Source organism: Nannospalax galili, unplaced genomic scaffold (assembly GCF_000622305.1).
Source record: "Nannospalax galili isolate Female #2095 unplaced genomic scaffold, S.galili_v1.0 scaffold593, whole genome shotgun sequence".
In the NCBI taxonomy this organism is placed as follows: Eukaryota; Metazoa; Chordata; class Mammalia; order Rodentia; family Spalacidae; genus Nannospalax; species Nannospalax galili.
This window is the reverse complement of record NW_008332686.1, coordinates 948,137-965,489: the sequence shown is the minus strand read 5'-3', so window position 1 is coordinate 965,489 and position 17,353 is coordinate 948,137. Positions and strand designations below refer to the sequence as shown.

Below are 17,353 nucleotides of genomic sequence, written 5' to 3'. Positions count from 1 at the left end.
TGTGTGTGTGGGGGGGTGTATCTACGTCAAACTTTTGGCATACACTGTTACATGGTTTAATATTTTAATTTCCAATTTAGATTTTGTGTAACTAATATTTTAATTGATTCATATTCTAGTGCTTTTTAGAAGGAGATTAAAAACACAGGAGACTAAAAACATTGGTTTTATTAAACAGAAAACCAATGTTCGAAAATAAACATCTCATCTTTCTAGTACCACATTTTATGATGAAAACTGTGAGCTGATGAGCTTCCTAACTGTCTCCTTCACATCCTTGTTCCTGAGGCTGTAGATCATTGGGTTCAGCATGGGGATGACAACTGTGTAGAAGACAGAGGCCACCTTGACCAGAAGCCATGAACTTTTGGTGGTGGGAACACAGTAGAGAAAGAGGATAGTGCCATGGAAAATGGAGATGGCCATGAGATGGGAGGCACAGGTAGAGAAGACTTTGTAGCGCCCTCCGGTGGCTGGTATTTTCATGACAGTTATAAAAATGAAAATATAGGAGGTGAGAATGATCACCAGACTGCTTATTTCATTAAAGGTGGCAAAAATGTAAAGGATTTTCTGACTAAGGTAGGGATCAGAGCAGGACACAGCAACAATGGCAGAATGTTCACAGACAAAGTTATTTATGAACTTTGTCCCACAAAAGAATAAAGTCAACAAAAAGTATATGAATATGAAGGAACAGATTATTCCCCAGGTGTAGGACACAGATACCAATGACCAGCAGAGCTTCGGAGACATCACAGCAGTGTAGAGGAGAGGGTTGCACACAGCTACAAACCTGTCATAAGCCATCACTGCCAGCATGAACGTTTCTGTCACCACAAATATGCATGCAAAAAAGAATTGCATGACACAGCCCGCGAAGGAGATGGTTCTGTCTTCCACAACCAAGTTTTCCAATAGTTTGGGAGTTACCACAGTAGAGTAGCAAAAATCAACCAAGGACAAGTGACTAAGGAAGAAGTACATGGGGGTGTGGAGCTTGGGATTGACTCTGATGATGGTAATCATGCCCAGGTTCCCCAGCACAGTAACTGCATAGATGATCAGGAACAGAAGGAACAGGGGCAGCTGGAGGTCAGGGAATTCTGAGAAGCCCACGAGGATGAAGGTGGCCTCAGAGGTCTGATTCTGTAGAATACTGAGGAGAAAAGAGAAAAGTTGATCCACCAAGGTCAGGACTAATATTGATAATAGGGAAGAGAAAGGAAGGGATACAGGAAAATTTCATGAGTGTTAAAATTTATAATTTTAAATGCCAAGTTCCCAGTTCTATACTAATCAGTTTGTAATATTTTCAGTTTAACTTACTTAACAGATAATTATGATAGTAAAAAGAAAATAGAGTCTACTGATTAATATTTTTAAACTAAGAAGTTCACTGGTACCTTAGACCCCTGGCTTAGTTAGAATGGACATTCAAGAAATTATATGAATCTGAAAGTAGAGGACACCATTCTTTCTCAGTAAATAAACCTCAGAACTCTGCTGTTTCTTTACTGCTGCATCTTTGTCATTATCTCAGCACTTTTTTTTGCAAAAAAAATGTGATTCATTTCTACTGGCTGGTAATCCCATAGTTGTGCTAAAGGAGATGGATCACAATTGTGGGGCAAGCCCGACATGTGTGAGACTCTGTCTCAAAGAAAAGCAATGCAAAAGAAATGTTTAACATTTGGATGGTTTTGTTCATCAGGTAACTTACTGTACTTCATGTTATGAGCATACACTCTGGCAATTTGCACAATATTTTCATTCATGTTGAGGCTGTCATAAAAAAATTGGAAGCTTCTGTGGCTGGAGAGACAGTTAGGACTCCAGTTCGATTCCCAGTACACAAATGGCAGGTAACAACCATCCATAACTCCAGCTTCAGGGAATCTGATGGCCTCTTCTGATCTCCACCAACATTGCACAACACAGGGACTCTCACATACATGCAAGCAATATACTCATACGTATGAAAACCAAAATATTTAAAACACGAAGTTATATCGTCAATACAGTACTATGCTAAACATTATATTGTGATGAGAGAAAAGTACATGCAATTTCAAAGTGATAAAATAATTAAAAATCAACAGCGAATGAAAAGTACTTTTCTAGTACACTACCTTTAAGAAAGATTTACCTAAACATTTTATTAAGTTTAAAGCTTTGCAAAAAAAAAAAAAAAAGCCAAAACAGAGACTTACTTCAAAAAGTATACTCCATAATCTAGGATGTGATTAGTGATTATTTCAGGAGTAAATATGATTTCACTAATATTAATTTTAAAAAGAATGGGTCTGAAGAGAAATCTCAGCAGTTAAACACTTTAGTACTGTTCAGATGACCCAAGCTTGGTACCAAGCAGTCATGCCAGGCAGCTTACAACAGTTTGTAACCCCACCTCAAGGAGATCAGACACCCTTTGTTCACCTCCGTGTTTCCTGTCAAATGTGGCACACAGTCACACAGACATAGACATACACACACATACACACACACACAAACACACAAACACACATGCATACACACAAATATTTTTTATAATCAAAAAAAAGAGAGAAGGAAGTTTTCTTATGAATTTAAAGGTTGATAGTGTGATATGTAGAAGACACACAGTATAGTATAACTGACATATTATTGTACAAGCAGTCAAGATCTCTTCTGGAAAGTTTGTCAAGGAACGTAACTTTTTCTTTCACTGGCCTGTACATATTTTTATCATTCTCCTCAGGATAGAACAGAATTTTGTCTGGATGAACAGTAGTTATCAAGCAAACAATTTCTGAAAATTCCCCTCCATAGTCATCAAGGTTCATCACTACAGTGCTGCATTCTGGTTCTATTTTCAGACCCACTCCTATTTCATAAAATTGTTTATCAAATGCTATTTTCAACCTTAAGCAGTGAAGTTTACATCCATGAAGTGAACATCAGTAAAGTCAGCTATCCCTGACAGCTCAGCTTTCAGAGACTAAATGATAGTTAAGGTCTCAGCACTGGATAGAATATGTCATTTATCTCATTTCCTGTAAGACTCAGGGAGCTTTGTAGTGGAGGGAACAGAATGCATGGAAAAGACTGAAGACAGGAAGAAGGGATGGGAAACGCTATCCTCAGGGCCTGACACACATAGCCTTGGAAAACATGATCTCACAGAAGCTACAATTGCCTGTTTAGGGACCAACTGGGCCCCTCGACAGCCAATGAAAGATCAGAGAGGATTTCATGGGGCCCATTTCCATCCTGGTAAACTACAAGGGACTGTAGATGGAGTCTAGTGGAAGGATGGTCAGTGTTTTCAATTTTGCACCAAAGTGTAAGCTGACCAGGCTCCAATGAATATTTCAAAACTCGTTGCCACACAGAAGATCTTGATAGCAATCAGAGGACTGAAAAAAAAAAAAAAGACATGAATGTGGGAAGGAGGACTTTAAGAATGAGCTGGGGGAGGATGGCCAACAGGGGTAAGGAGTAAATAAAAGAATGTGAGTGATAAGAATAAACAGAATGTTCCAAATAATTTGATATTGACAAAGAACAATTTTAATCACTAAAAATAATCTGTGAGCTGTTGAAAATAATTTACACAATCACACACATGTGGCAGTGGCACTTTTGGGAACTGCAAATCGTTTACTAATTAAACATGAAATGTACACAGTTCTGACTTTTCCAAATAATCCACCTATAAATATTTAATCCTGGTATAACTAACACGTTCTTCTCTGACCTTGGGAATATTTAACAAATGGTTACTTAGCACCTGTTAATTGGAAAACTTTAATTTTCATTTCTATTTTCCATATTATAATGGATTATCTCACCATCTTGTTATGACAAATATTAGCTTTACTTTCTTCCCCTCTATGTGTATTTAAACAACATACTTTCTACCATTTACCAAAATCTACGCTATCTTTCATTTCTCTTAGTTTTTCTGAGACAGGATCTCTTGTAGTCAAGTCTTGACTTCAAATGACATAGTAGCCAAGGCTGGATTCCCGCTCACTGCTTGAGGATGGAATGGAAATCATAATGCCCTGTCTCAATCTTTCAAGTGATGAAACTGCAGGCCTATGCTACGTTGTACTTTTTGCAATCTCTGTTTACAGATGAGTCTCACTGACCTCAACAAAAATTATAAGATTCAAGTTCATCATTATTATTAGTTGTTAATATGCTGAATTCAGTGACAGGCATAAAAGTATATAAATTAGTAAACCAGGAAAAATTTCATAGATTTCCAAGGATTTCTTCCTTAGAAAAGTAAGTTATATATAAAAGGTTAGGATATACAACTCTGTCTTTTCCTCTACAAAGAACACTAGATCTCACTATTCACTCATATGAATTAAATAGAAGTGAATACACTCACCCAAAAACAGAAGCCTCTGTGTGATGCATTTACTTAAGAATCCTTAGCTAAGGTTAATGCACTACAAACTGCTCTTGGTTACCAGATCTTATAAACAGTAAGAGACCTGAAGGAAATTCAGTCCGCAGTGTATTTCAGAGTGTTTCATATGAGGTGTAGCTACCTTATCTGGAAAACTACGAAATGCCAGATCAAACATTCCATCTAAACTTTAAATACTGTTACAAAACTATGTCACATATATACGGCATCAAGGCTTGGGGACCTGGAAACTAGAGATTATCACTGAAAACTTGCCAGGGAAGCTACAGTTTATGCAATTGGGTAACATGGTCCCATGTGAGATTTTGATTGTAGGTTATATTTCTGAAGCCCTGGGGTATTTGTATTATCAACGGTACTCAGTCCTCATTATAATGAATATACGTTGAACTCACATGGGCATAAAATACAGAAACACAGTGAAAAAGGTAATACTTATACTCTAAAGAGAGCTTACTAATTCACATTGAATTTATTTCATTTTACTTACAAAGGTACATTATTTTTCCAAATATCGACTATCCAAAATAAGTCTGGTTTTCATTTTTGTTCACTGATTACAAATCCCTTATGATTTTTTTTTCTATTCTCCTCAGTATTTTCCTTAATTCGAAGTAATTTTCTTAGGCATTTCAAAAATAGTGAAAATATCTTCATATATTTAAGAATTCTTTTGGATCTGAAAAGTATAGGTCATACATTGTAAATGACCCAACTCATGGATAATAACTATTTATAAAAATGAACCATGGAGTTTATATATGACTCTATTTTTTCATATAAGTGTCTGTGAGAGGCCCAGCACTAAGTGACACATATACAATGGAACATCTAAACCTAAGGCTCACAGAGCATAGTGGAGCAAGCGTTGAAAGGAATACCCACTAAGTGACACATATACAATGGAACATCTAAACCTAAGGCTCACAGAGCAAGCGTTGAAAGGAATACTAACGCATCTCTCAACTCTTACAAGTTAAGGCTCCTCATACAACAGAAGGTGATTAACAGAGATGGCCACAACAGGACAAAGTGTGGAGAGTAAGAGACTGTAGGGTGCGTGTCTATGAATTAGGCTCATATTAAACCTCTTCCATCCAGGACTCGAGGACCATTGCCGAAGAGAGAGACAGAAAGATGAGAAAAGCCAAGGATGATGAATGACCTCAAGGAAATAGAATTTCCAGGCTTTTGGGAACTTCCTCATATGAACTTCCAACAATGGTTACAACATGAACAAGACCCATGCACACTCAATCATAAAAGAAATTCAGCAGAGAACAGGGGAACTCAACTGAAATCCCCAAACTTAGGTGAGGTACTATCGGCAACTGATCACTGTTGAGTGAGGGAAAGTTCATCTTTTTTAAAGGAGTGACACCAGATAGCCTGACTAAGCCCCAGTGGATCAACTTACACCAAGTGACATCGGGTACACAAACTGGACTCAATGGGTTTTAAATATAGGATTCAATTCATGAAATCTGGTGAGGAGTAAATGAGGAAAGGAGAGTAAATATGATTGAGATGCATTGTATAAAATATAAAAAAATCCAATAAATATATTTTTAAAAAATTAACATGAGAGAAAATGTGTATACTTTTTAAACATACATAGAAACATATATGTACATTTGACATGCAAGAAGAATTAAAAATTTCTAGGTTGACAAAGAATATAACCTGGAAATATATAATAATTTAAAATTAACTAAATGAAAATTTTAATAAATGACTAAAATTATACAATTATATTGAAATAAATGGCATTAGAGCATGTGTGTGTTTGAAAAGTGTATCTTTCCTTTAGGAGATAATCAGACAAATATAATTGGTAATACCAAGTATAATTCAGCCTGCCTAGATTAAAAATACTTTTTGAAAGATTAACATGATTTAAATTTCATGTAGGATGTCATAAAAATTCCCAGTGTGAAAACTCTGACATATAACAAAAGGAAATCACTTTTTTTGTCTTCTCTATTGAAGAGACCTCAATATCAAACTTTAAATTTTCATATAACTTTCCTTTGTTAAATTCTTCTAATCATTGAAAAGAACCAGTTTCTCTAGATGAAACTTGAGGTGAAAATTTTCGAGTGTAACATTTTCATTAAAATATCTGAATCATGGGTCTGGAGATATGACTCAGTAGTTAAGAGCACTGGTTGTTCTTTCAGAAGACTTGGGTTTTGTTTCTAGTGTTCACTTGGCTGGCCTACATTCAGTTCCTAAGCATCCAAATCTTTTTTCTGGTTCCTGCAGGCATTGCATGCTCATGGTTGACCTACATACACTCAGCAAAACTTCCCCCCACACAGCAATAGATATAATTGTTTTTTAAATTGTCTTAAAATAATAATAAAACACCTGCATCATGTATTTAGCATAAATATAGTTACATGATTTACGATTTCAAGTCCCAATTTAGATTTTGTTTAATGAATATTTTAGTTAATTTATATAGTAGTGTTTTATGGAAGGAGACTGAAAACACAGTGGTTGATTTGTTTTGTAAACAGAGAACCAGTACTCTAAAATAAACATCTCATCTTTCTAGTACCACATTTTATGATGAAAGCTGTGAGCCGATGAGCTTCCTAAATGTCTCCTTCACATCCTTGTTCTTGAGGCTGTGGATCACTGGGTTCAGAATGGGGATGACAACTGTGTAGAACACAGAGGCCAGGAAATTTTGGTGGTGGGAACACAGTAGAGAAGAAGTATAGTGCCATGGAAAATGGAGATGGCGGTGACATGGGAGGCACAGGTGGAGAAGACTTTGTAGCGCCCCCTGTGGCTGGTATTTTCATGACAGTTATAACAATGAAAATATAGAGGTGAGAATGAACATCGGACTGCTTATTTCATTAAAGGTGGCAAAAATGTAAAGGATTTTTCTGACTAAGGTAGGGATCAGAGTAGGACACAGCAACAATGGCAGAATGTTCACAGACAAAGCTATTTATGAACTTTGTCCCACAAAAGAATAAAGTCAACAAAAAGTATATGAATATGAAGGAACAGATTATTCCCCAGGAGTAGGACGCAGATACCAATGACCAGCAGAGCTTCGGAGACATCACAGCTGTGTAGAGGAGAGGGCTGCATACAGCCACGAACCTGTCATAGTACACCACTGCAAGCATGAAGATTTCTGTCATCACAAATATGCACACAAAAAGAATTGCATGACACAGCCTGCGAAGGAGATGGTTCTGTCTTCCTCAACCAAGTTTTCTAATAATTTGCAGTTACCACAGTAGAGTAGCAGAAATTGACCAAGGACAGGTGACTAAGGAAGATGTACATGGAGGTGTGGAGCTTGGGATTGACTCTGATGATGGCAATCATGCTGAGGTTCCCCAGCACAGTGACTGCATAGATGATCAGAAACAGAAGGAACAGAGGCAGTTGGAGGTCAGCTCTGAGGAGCCCAAGAGGATGAAGGTGCCTCAGATGTCTGGTTTTCATGTAATCTATTGGGAAAAAGAGAAAAGTTTACTTACAAAAGTGATAATAATATGTATAAAAAAGAAGAGGGAATAAGTAATTACTGGTTTCATGAATTTTATAGAATGTTGCTGCTAATACTGGGTGCCCATTTCTACATTATTTCACATGTTAATGCTTATGAAAGTATCACATTTAATAACCAGTATCATTTTCTGATACATCAATTTGAAAAACAATTTATCTAGAACAAAGTCAAAAGGAGCCTAGACATATTTCAACAAAAGGACTCAATGGTGTGATAGGCTTCCTTAGAAAATCTACTCTAGCCCTTTTCACCAATCAGAAAATAGAGAAAGTAATTCTGTTATACTAAATAGGCATCGTGCTTTCATCAGGTTTTCCTAATCTTATTTTCGTTATCTCAGAACTACTATGAATACATTTGCTTCGCATTGTAGCAGTTGGGGTTCTCAGGCAAAAGGATCACACTTTTAAAGTCAATCTGGGCTACATATTGAGTCTCCCTCTGCTAAACATTTTTAAAGTAAAATATTAGCTTTCTTGAAATGTGCTAAATTTGATGTTTACTTGCTCTTCTATTTTCCTTTTCATGTCTTTTCCTCCTAGTAACATAATATTGTAGCACATTATGGATCTACATTATGGCAACACACAAAACATTTAAATACTCTTCAAATTATTTCTTAATTATGAAGTGATATTATTAATAGAATAGTTAGTGCTCATGATAATGTGAGCAGATCAAAACATGTGCCTGCTTGCAGTGAGAGTCATTAAAAAGCAGCAGTATACAAAAAGCATTTTCCTTATCCTTATGATATCATTAGGAAGATGGGTAAAAAAAAGACACAAAAGCAATGGAGATTCATTAGAAATACAAGTTTATTTTAAACCACTGCAGAAAATAAATTCTTGATTCTTAAACAAATTTAAATAAATTGGACGAAGTAACAGTCAAAACAGAGTCCTAACTCAAAATGTCACCTAGTATTCCTTAATGCTTTGAGTTATCTCCTGAAAATAGAAGGAACATGTTACTAACATGAAATTTAAATTACTAAGGTGGATATAGAAACTTCTTTCTAACCTTATAGATTATAAAATACATTATGATAAAGAATGAATATGCAGAATTTTATTCATTGCAATATGAGCCTTTAGTGCAGTTTAAACAAACCTTATACTTATGAGAATCAGGCCCATGCATCAACAGCTGTCACTATGCAGGCGCATTTAAAAAAGAAATGTATAAAAATCTTCTTCCTGATACTGTGATACAGACATTGCAAGATCTCACCCAGAAGCTCAACGAACATTACCTTTCCATTCTCCTACACATTCTCATATACTTTTCTCTGCTTACAACAGGCTTTGGCCTGGAGTAACAATATTTCCCAAAGGAAATGCTACCAAACCATTCCTACACAACAGTTATCAGGAGAAAGGACCATAGTTCTAGATCCTTGCTGTTTTTCCCAGAAACATTCCTGTTACAGTAGTCTATGTAACACTGCAAGAATAACTTATAAACCTTCCTAATGTGAGGGTGGTGACTTTAAGGATTTCAAATGATTTATTAAAGAAACACACAATCTGCATTGTTCTGGTTTTTCTAACACTGACCAGCTACACATGCTCAGTGTCAATACCACAATTATGTATCCTAATCCTCAGTGATTTAGCAGCCTCATACATTCATGATCACATGTTCATCTGACAGCATTTATGGTCTCATTGGTCTGTCAAAATTACAGTCCATTACTGTGCTGTTTTCTATGGCAAATATTACTCATTTTACTGATTCTTCTCATCTATATACAGGCAAGCAATAAAGTTTCATACGAATTATGAATGACTATTTTGTCTTTCCTTTTCTCTTTTTTTCTCTCTCCCTCTCTCCTTCCCTCTCATCCTCCTTTCCTTCCTTCTTCCCTTCCTCCTCTTCCTCCTCCTTCTCCTTCTCCTTCTTCTTTCCTTCTTCTTCTCTCTGAGGCAGCATCTCATGTAATCTATGTTGGCATTGATCCAACCTTGTATTCAAGGATGATTACCAACTCAGAATTCCATTGAGGATGACTTTGAAATCCTGATTGTCCTGACTCCACCTTGAGTCAGGTGCTACTACACTGATTTTCTTTCAACAAATAGAACTGTTGCTGTTACTTATTTTCACAGCCATTATTTTGTTTCAGGATGAGGTTTGTTATCAACTTGTTTAAATGATGATTTCATTAATTGATGCATGGCAGATATACAACTAGAAAACAATACACAGTCAGGATACAGCATGGTGGAGCTTTCCTTAGAGAAAATTTACTTAATTGGACTTGAGGTTGTTAGGGTATGTGTGTGTGTGTGTGTGTGTGTGTGTGTGTGTGTGTGTTTCTTATGTGAAAATATTACTAGAGCTCAATATTCTCTTATTAAAGTGAAATGAAGGAATGGCATCAACTGACTTAAATACAGAGGCCCTTGAGTGACGATGCATTTAATTAAGAAATCTTATGGGGACTGGAGAGATGGCTCAGTGGTTAAGAACACACGCTGTTCTTGCAGAAGACCCGAGTTCGAATCCCAGCACCTACATGACAGCTAGCAACTGTCAGTAACTCCAGTTCCAGTGGATCCCACAACCTCTTCTGTCCTCTACCTACATGCAGGCAATATACACATTCACATTAAAAAAAAAAAAAAAAAAAAAAAAAAAAAAAAAAAAAAAAAAAAAAAAAAAAAAAAGAAGTCTTTGCTAAAGTTAAATAACTACAAAAATGTTTTTGCTTTAGTATTTAACAGAAATAGTGCTGAAAGTAATGAAGTCCACTGAACATATTACTGAGTGTTCCTTACGGTGTTTACACCACATACTGAATGTCAAAGTGAAATAATGTCACAAAAATGTCATAGATACAGGTCATCAGTGCTGGAGAGATGGCTCAGAGGGTAAGAGCATTGACTGCTCTTGCAGAGGACCCAGGTTCTATTTCCAGCACCCACATGGCAGCTACAAACTGTCCTTAGGTCCAATTCCAGGGGCCTCCGAAGCCCTCTTCTGACGTCCGGGGCATTGCACAACATGGATGCATTCACATACATGCAGGGAATACACTTGTACACTCAGTGCTGGAGAGATGGCTCAGAGGGTAAGAGCATTGACTGCTCTTGCAGAGGACCCAGGTTCTATTTCCAGCACCCACATGGCAGCTACAAACTGTCCTTAGGTCCAATTCCAGGGGCCTCCGAAGCCCTCTTCTGACGTCCGGGGCATTGCACAACATGGATGCATTCACATACATGCAGGGAATACACTTGTACACATAAAATTAAAAAAAAAAAAACATAATAAATAAAATATTTTTAAAAATACAGGTCATCAAGGCTGAGAGGTTCTGAATTTGGAGGTTATGACAGAAGTTTCCAGGAAGACTACAGTTTAAGTAATTAGCAGGAACTATCATGTGATCCCTTGATTGTCTGTATGTTTCTAATGCCTGGGGGCATTTGCTTTAGTTACTTTACTCAGAAATCATAGTAATGAATGTATGACTTTCATGCATATGAAATAGAGAAAAACGGGGAAAAAGAATCATTAAATTATAGTCCAGAAAGAAGCTATTAGTTCATGATGAATTTATTTTATATATTACACAGATATTTTAATATTTTATATTACACAGATTCTAAATATCAACCTGTTAAATAATAAGTTAAATTGTTACTTTTCTTTTTTAGTTTCAAACATATCATAAAATTAATTTTGCTTTCATACTGTTATTTTCCTTCTTACAAAGTAGTTTGTATAGACAGTGTGCTGGATAGCTTTAGTGTCAACTTGACACTCCTGGGTTGAGGGAGCCTCAATTGGGGAATTGCCTCCACTGGACTGGCCTGTGGCCATGTCTGTGGGCATCTTCTTGATTATTGAGTGATATGGGAGGGCCCAGCCCACTGTGGGTGGTGCCATCCCTGGGCAGGTGGGCCTGTGTTGCATGAGAAAACAGGCTGAGCAGGGGCCAGGGGAGCAAGCCAGTAAACAGAGTTCCTCCATGGTCTGTGCTCCAGCTCCTGCCTCCAGGTTTCTGCCCTTGGGCTCCCTGATGAACTGTGACCTGGGAGATGTGATGTAAGCAGAATAAACCCTTTCCTCCCCAAGTTGGTAGTGGTTGGAGTATTTTGTCACAGCAATGAAGAACAAACTAGGACAGATAGAAATTTCAAATATTTCTAAAGTCTCTCTCTCTCTCTCTCTCTCTCTATATATATATATAGATAGATATAGATATAGATATAGATATTCTCTGTACAAGTATATTGCCTGCATTTGTGTAAGTATGGATGTCGGAAGAGGGTGTTGGATCTCCTGGGAGTGGAATTACAGTTGTCAGCTATCATGTGGGTACTGGGAATTGAACCTAGAACCTCTGTAAGAATGACCAGTGCTCTTAACTGCTGAGCCATATCTCTAGCCTAAATAATGAAATATTAGATAGTGAAAATATGGTACATTTATACAGTGAAGTTCTACTTACCAGTAAAAAAAAAAAGAAATTTCCAGGCATGGTGGCACAAGCTTTTAATCCCAGCACTTGGGAGGTAGATGTAGGTGGATCTTTGTGAGTTTGAGGCCAGCCTGGTCTATACAGTGAGTTCCAGGACAGCTGGGTCTACAGGGAGACCCTGTCTCAAAAAGACACAGAAAAAAATGAAATGATTAATTTGCAGGTAAATGGGTGAAACTAGAGACTGTTAGACTCAGTAAGGTCATACAAACTCAGAAAAGCAAGGAACATATGTTCATTTGTGGATCATAGCACCAATTCTTTACATGTAAATACATATCCTCTTGTAACAGCAGGAGCCAAGAAAATGGAAATGAAACACAGAGATAAAGGGAAAGCAGGAACCTGAAAGAAGGGGATAGTAGGGAGCCAAGGGGATGGTGGGGAAAACGGGAGTGTTTGACAGGGATGGGGAGAGAGAGGGACATACAGGGGACCATGGTAATAGGGGAGGTGGGAACTCAGGAGAGGGGTGATGCTGGGGATAATGGGGGAGCTTAGACTGGGGAGGAAGGAGGGAAGTTGTGCAGGGGGAGATAGAGGAGAAGTGAATGGAGCTTGGGAGGCTAGAGAAGGCAGAGGGAAATATATTGACTCAGGAACCCCCTGAGAAATGCACATATGGTGTGCGAACATCAGTGCGTGTGATACCTGAAGGCTGTATGACAGGGAGCACAGTGCCAGACAGGAGAGATGTCCCTTTGGGTGGTTGGTCAGAGTAGTGCAAGAAGCTTCAAGAATAATGCAGGGTATTGCCAGAGCTCTTGGTTATCTCCCAGAACTGGAAGATAAGAGCCTACTGCTGAGGAAAGGACATACTTTGGACACAGGACTTGGAGCAATGGAGCAGGAATTGGTCAAGAAGATTTCTACCTGATGTCTAGCTGTTATAGTTCTAGAGGATACTATGCAAGCTGCTTAGGGAGAAAAATCAATCAATGGTCCAAACAAATTCTAAAAGCCTAATGACTATAACAACTGGTACAGCAAACTACCTCTATTGGTGCAGTAGTAGCACTGTTATCTATAGGATAATCAACAGCTATCCTACTGGACTTAACCCCCCCTCAATAGGAGTGGATCGTGGGTGCCACTGTAATTATAGCCAAATATACATGACTGAAGAAGTCATAGATCTTAGAGAAAACCCTATATCTGTCATATCTCTAGATAAATTTCTTACTCCATGATAACTATGGATCCTTATATTTATAGACTAGTATAAAGTACACCACTCATCACAGAAGATTCTTTTTGCAACAGATAGAAGTTACTGCAGAGTTCCACAGGTGATCACACAATGAATATATGTCTGGGAGATGCTCAGTCCTACAGCGGCACCTTTACACCTAAGACTCACAAAACATAAAAGAAGAAGGGTTAGAGAGAATACCAGTACATTCCTCAACTCTCACCAATGAATCTTTCTACCACAACAGAGTGTTATGCACCCAGACGGTCCCAACTGGCTAAGTTTTAGAAAATAAGGAGTGACTGAAGAATGTATGCCCCTCAATAGGGCTCATACCAAACCTCACCTGCCCATGGCTCAGGGAACATTGCAGAGGAAGAAGATAGGTTGTAAGAGTCAGGTGTGTCCCCTCCAGAGAACTGGAGTTGTGGTCCTCTCCAGCAAGATGGAGCTTTGTTCCCCTCCTGTGAACTGAATCTGTGGTCCCCTCCCATGAGTTGGAGCTGTGGGCCTCTGCATGAGCTGGAGGTTGTGGTCCCTTCCTGTGAGCTGGAGCTGGGGTTGCAGCCTGTGAGTTGGAGTCATGGTCCTCTCCTAGGAGCTGGAGCTGTGGTGTCCTCCAGTGAACTGGAATTGTGGATCCCTACAGTGAGCTGGAGTTGTGGCTCCCTCCTATGAGCTGGAGCTGTGGTCCCCTCCTATGAGCAGGGGTTGTGGTCCCCTTCTGTGAGCTGGAGTTGTGGTCCCCTCCTGTGAGATGTAACCTGTTACCCTCAAAATAAGGCTGACTCACAGTCCCAAGAGGGAAGATCAGAGTGGACTGTGCTGGAGCAGGTGCTCACCCACTGTTGAAAATTAATACATCTTTCAACTCTCACTGGAGAAGTTTCCTTATGTAGCAGATGGTGACTGACACAGAAACTATGGCTTTCTAATGTGTAGAGAGGAGAGGACTTCAGAGCACTTGTCTCTGAGTGGAATGCCCTGGCCTCTGGAGCATAGGGCTCAGGGATCATGGCAGCAGGGGAGGTGGAAATATGGTAAGAGCCAGAAGTGGTGAGTAGATGGTCGTTGGGGTGTGTTCTCCAGACAGCTGGTAGGTGACTCCTGTGAACTCACAGCAATGGTGACAGCATGCACAAGTCCTATGTAAGCTCCAGTGAATGCCCACACTGGAGAACATATGGGGATTCAAGATAGACTCTGTAGGCTTCATTATATAGACAGAGCACACTGAAATGAGTTGGGGGGGTGCGGTAATGTGGGGAGGTGTGGATGAGAGAGGGGATATAAATGTCATCAAATTATACTGTTTGGAAATCTCAAAAATTCAATTAAAAAAAGAAAGACGTTTAAGCAGAGATTTCTCTTTCAGATTAGAGCACTCTCTTAGTTAGGGATTGGGAATTAAAAGAGTCACAGGTAAAGCAAAGCAATGGACCTCATACAATCCACTCCAATCTTCATTAGTCAATGAGGGCTGACTACCTAACAAGCAGGAGTCTGCTGTAGTCACATTGGCCTAACAGTAGGGTAGCTTAAATACTTTTGTGTGTGTAAACAGTCACTGGGGTTGGGTAGAGCATCTAGGGCTTCTGTTCAGATCCCCCCACTTAAGGGCCTTCTGGGGGTTGTAGGAGAAGATTTAAAATCTGCATTCTCCTCCCCCCATAACAGTCTCAAAAGATCTTGTTTGTTGAACTTTATGATTGGGTTTATGGGGTTCCAGATGGGCTCTTTTGCAAAACAATGATTGATTCATGGTTTGGTGCTAAGGGACTCCCTTCACGTATTAGTCTACTTTTTCTATTCCATTTATTTTTTTACTCTACACTTTAAAAGTTGTTTTTACATTGTACTAACAAGTTGTTTATCGGACAAGTGTTTTGTAAGTATCTTCTTCATTTGAACGGCTTATTTTCTTCTTTAAGGAATGGTGTCATTTGATTAAGAGAAGACATTTAATATTAGCCAAACAGATTACAATGTTCTTAAATCACTTTTATGTAAAACAAGATTCTCACACAATCAGAGAGTATGTAAGGCCAAACATTTACTCTTTAATGGAACTTCAGCAGTCCTGAAAGGCATGGTGATAATCCAAAGACACTTGTACCCCTTTCATCAGCTAACAGCATTTTGAAAGAAAACACCCAAGGAAATTAGAGCTTTTTCTGGGAATCTCATGCTGGAAGAAGGAAGAAGCTGAAGCCTGGGGCAAATCAGAATAGGGAAACCTCTCCTGAAAAGAAGATTGACCTCTGTCAAACAACCTTTCATGAGTTATGGAAGCTGAGACAAGGATGGGTCAGTGATGGGTGGGGCCATACCTGAACAGGACTGAGCAGGACATGCATGAAGGTTGACTTGTATTGGTGGGTGAAGGGGTCACTGGAGTTCTTTGTCCCACTTCTCAATATGATCATATTGAATAAATGTGCTCTTTTATGTTACTCATTACTTGTTTCACTTATTACTTATTTGATTATTAAGAAAGGACAACTGAATCTGGCTTATTGGGGCTCCCAGACACCAGGTCTTACCCTTAATAACTCCAGTAACAGTATCAGCATTTACTTAACTATTTTGTGTGCATGTATTTTATATTTCATAAAAAAAACCTTATCTTCCTCTTCCTATCTTTTCAAATGTCTTTCTGTTTCCCTATAAGACTTACAAAATATTCAAAATTTCATTTGGAAGACAGAATCATTTCTTTCCCAATATATATTATGCAATATTTCTTTCTGGGAATAATTGTGGAGACATATATTCATATGGGTAACACTGACTATGGCAGACTTTATGTAATGAGTGAGTGTAGGAAGCTCAGTGAGGAAACAGGATGAAGCTAGAACAGATCATAGGCTTTTCCTTTGTAAAAATGCATGCATTTTTAAAATTTTAACAGTGAAATCTACAGAGTTGTTTCCTTAACAGATTAATAGAAATAAATTACTTTCTTATAAATTGAAATAAAAATACTGAATAAATTTAACTAAATACAGAAGTACCAGAGAAATGCATTTCATGAAATTGTCTTTGCAAAAGTTAATGAAATCTGAAAATTCTCTGCTGCAGTAGTTTGCTCTTGGATATAGACGTGAAAACAAGAGCTCACAAGGCTGGAGAAATGGCTCAGTGGTTAAAAGCACTGCCTGCTCTATCAAAGGACCCAGATTTGATTCCCAGCACCCACATGGCAGCTAACAACCTTCTGTAACTCCAGTTCTGGGGAACTTGATGTGTTCTGAATTCCATGGGCATTGAATGACAGGTGCACTTACACATGTGCAAGCAATACACTCGTGTGCATAAAATAAAAAATAATAAATAAAAAATTTAAAAATACTCCATTTCCCTTTGATGTCTCAAAACACTTAAATATTATTTATCATGTCTTCCTCTCTACCTGTATAGCCCTCCCTCTTCTCAAATTAAAATAACCCCCCATTTTAAACATGTTCCCCTTAATGACCCATTTCCTACTACTCCCCTCTCTGAAGCTCCTTCTTCCCTTTTTTACCTTGGTTACTTCCATTTTCCTGGTTACTGCAGTTACATCAACATGTATACTCACATCTAAGGATCTGCAGCTAGGATCCATAAATGAGAGGGAACACGTGTTGCTTGTTTCTCTGTCTGGTTTACATCACTTACTACAACAATTTCTAATGTTATCCCTTTACCTGAAAACTTCAT

At 38.3% G+C, this 17,353-nt stretch overlaps 1 protein-coding gene and 1 pseudogene across 1 annotated transcript; both read right to left on the bottom strand.

Moving 5' to 3' along the window:
- Positions 1 to 225: 225 nt before the first annotated feature.
- On the bottom strand, positions 226 to 1,778 carry LOC103729643 (olfactory receptor 5D13-like). Its single transcript, XM_008827714.1, has 2 exons — positions 1,724 to 1,778; positions 226 to 1,199 (listed from the first exon to the last, which is right to left on the bottom strand). The coding sequence occupies exons 1-2, from the start codon at positions 1,776 to 1,778 to the stop codon at positions 226 to 228; spliced, it is 1,029 nt and encodes a 342-aa protein (XP_008825936.1).
- Positions 1,779 to 6,995: 5,217 nt separating this feature from the next.
- Positions 6,996 to 17,353, bottom strand: LOC103729641 (annotated as a pseudogene).

Bases quoted from the DNA above. Each gene is read 5' to 3' on its own strand.
- LOC103729643 (XM_008827714.1), bottom strand. From the start codon at position 1,778: ATGAATGAAAATATTGTGCAAATTGCCAGAGTGTATGCTCATAACATG. The intron at 1,200-1,723 runs GTAAGTTACCTG...TATCAATATTAG, and splicing joins TGCTCATAACATGAAGTACA to TCCTGACCTTGGTGGATCAA.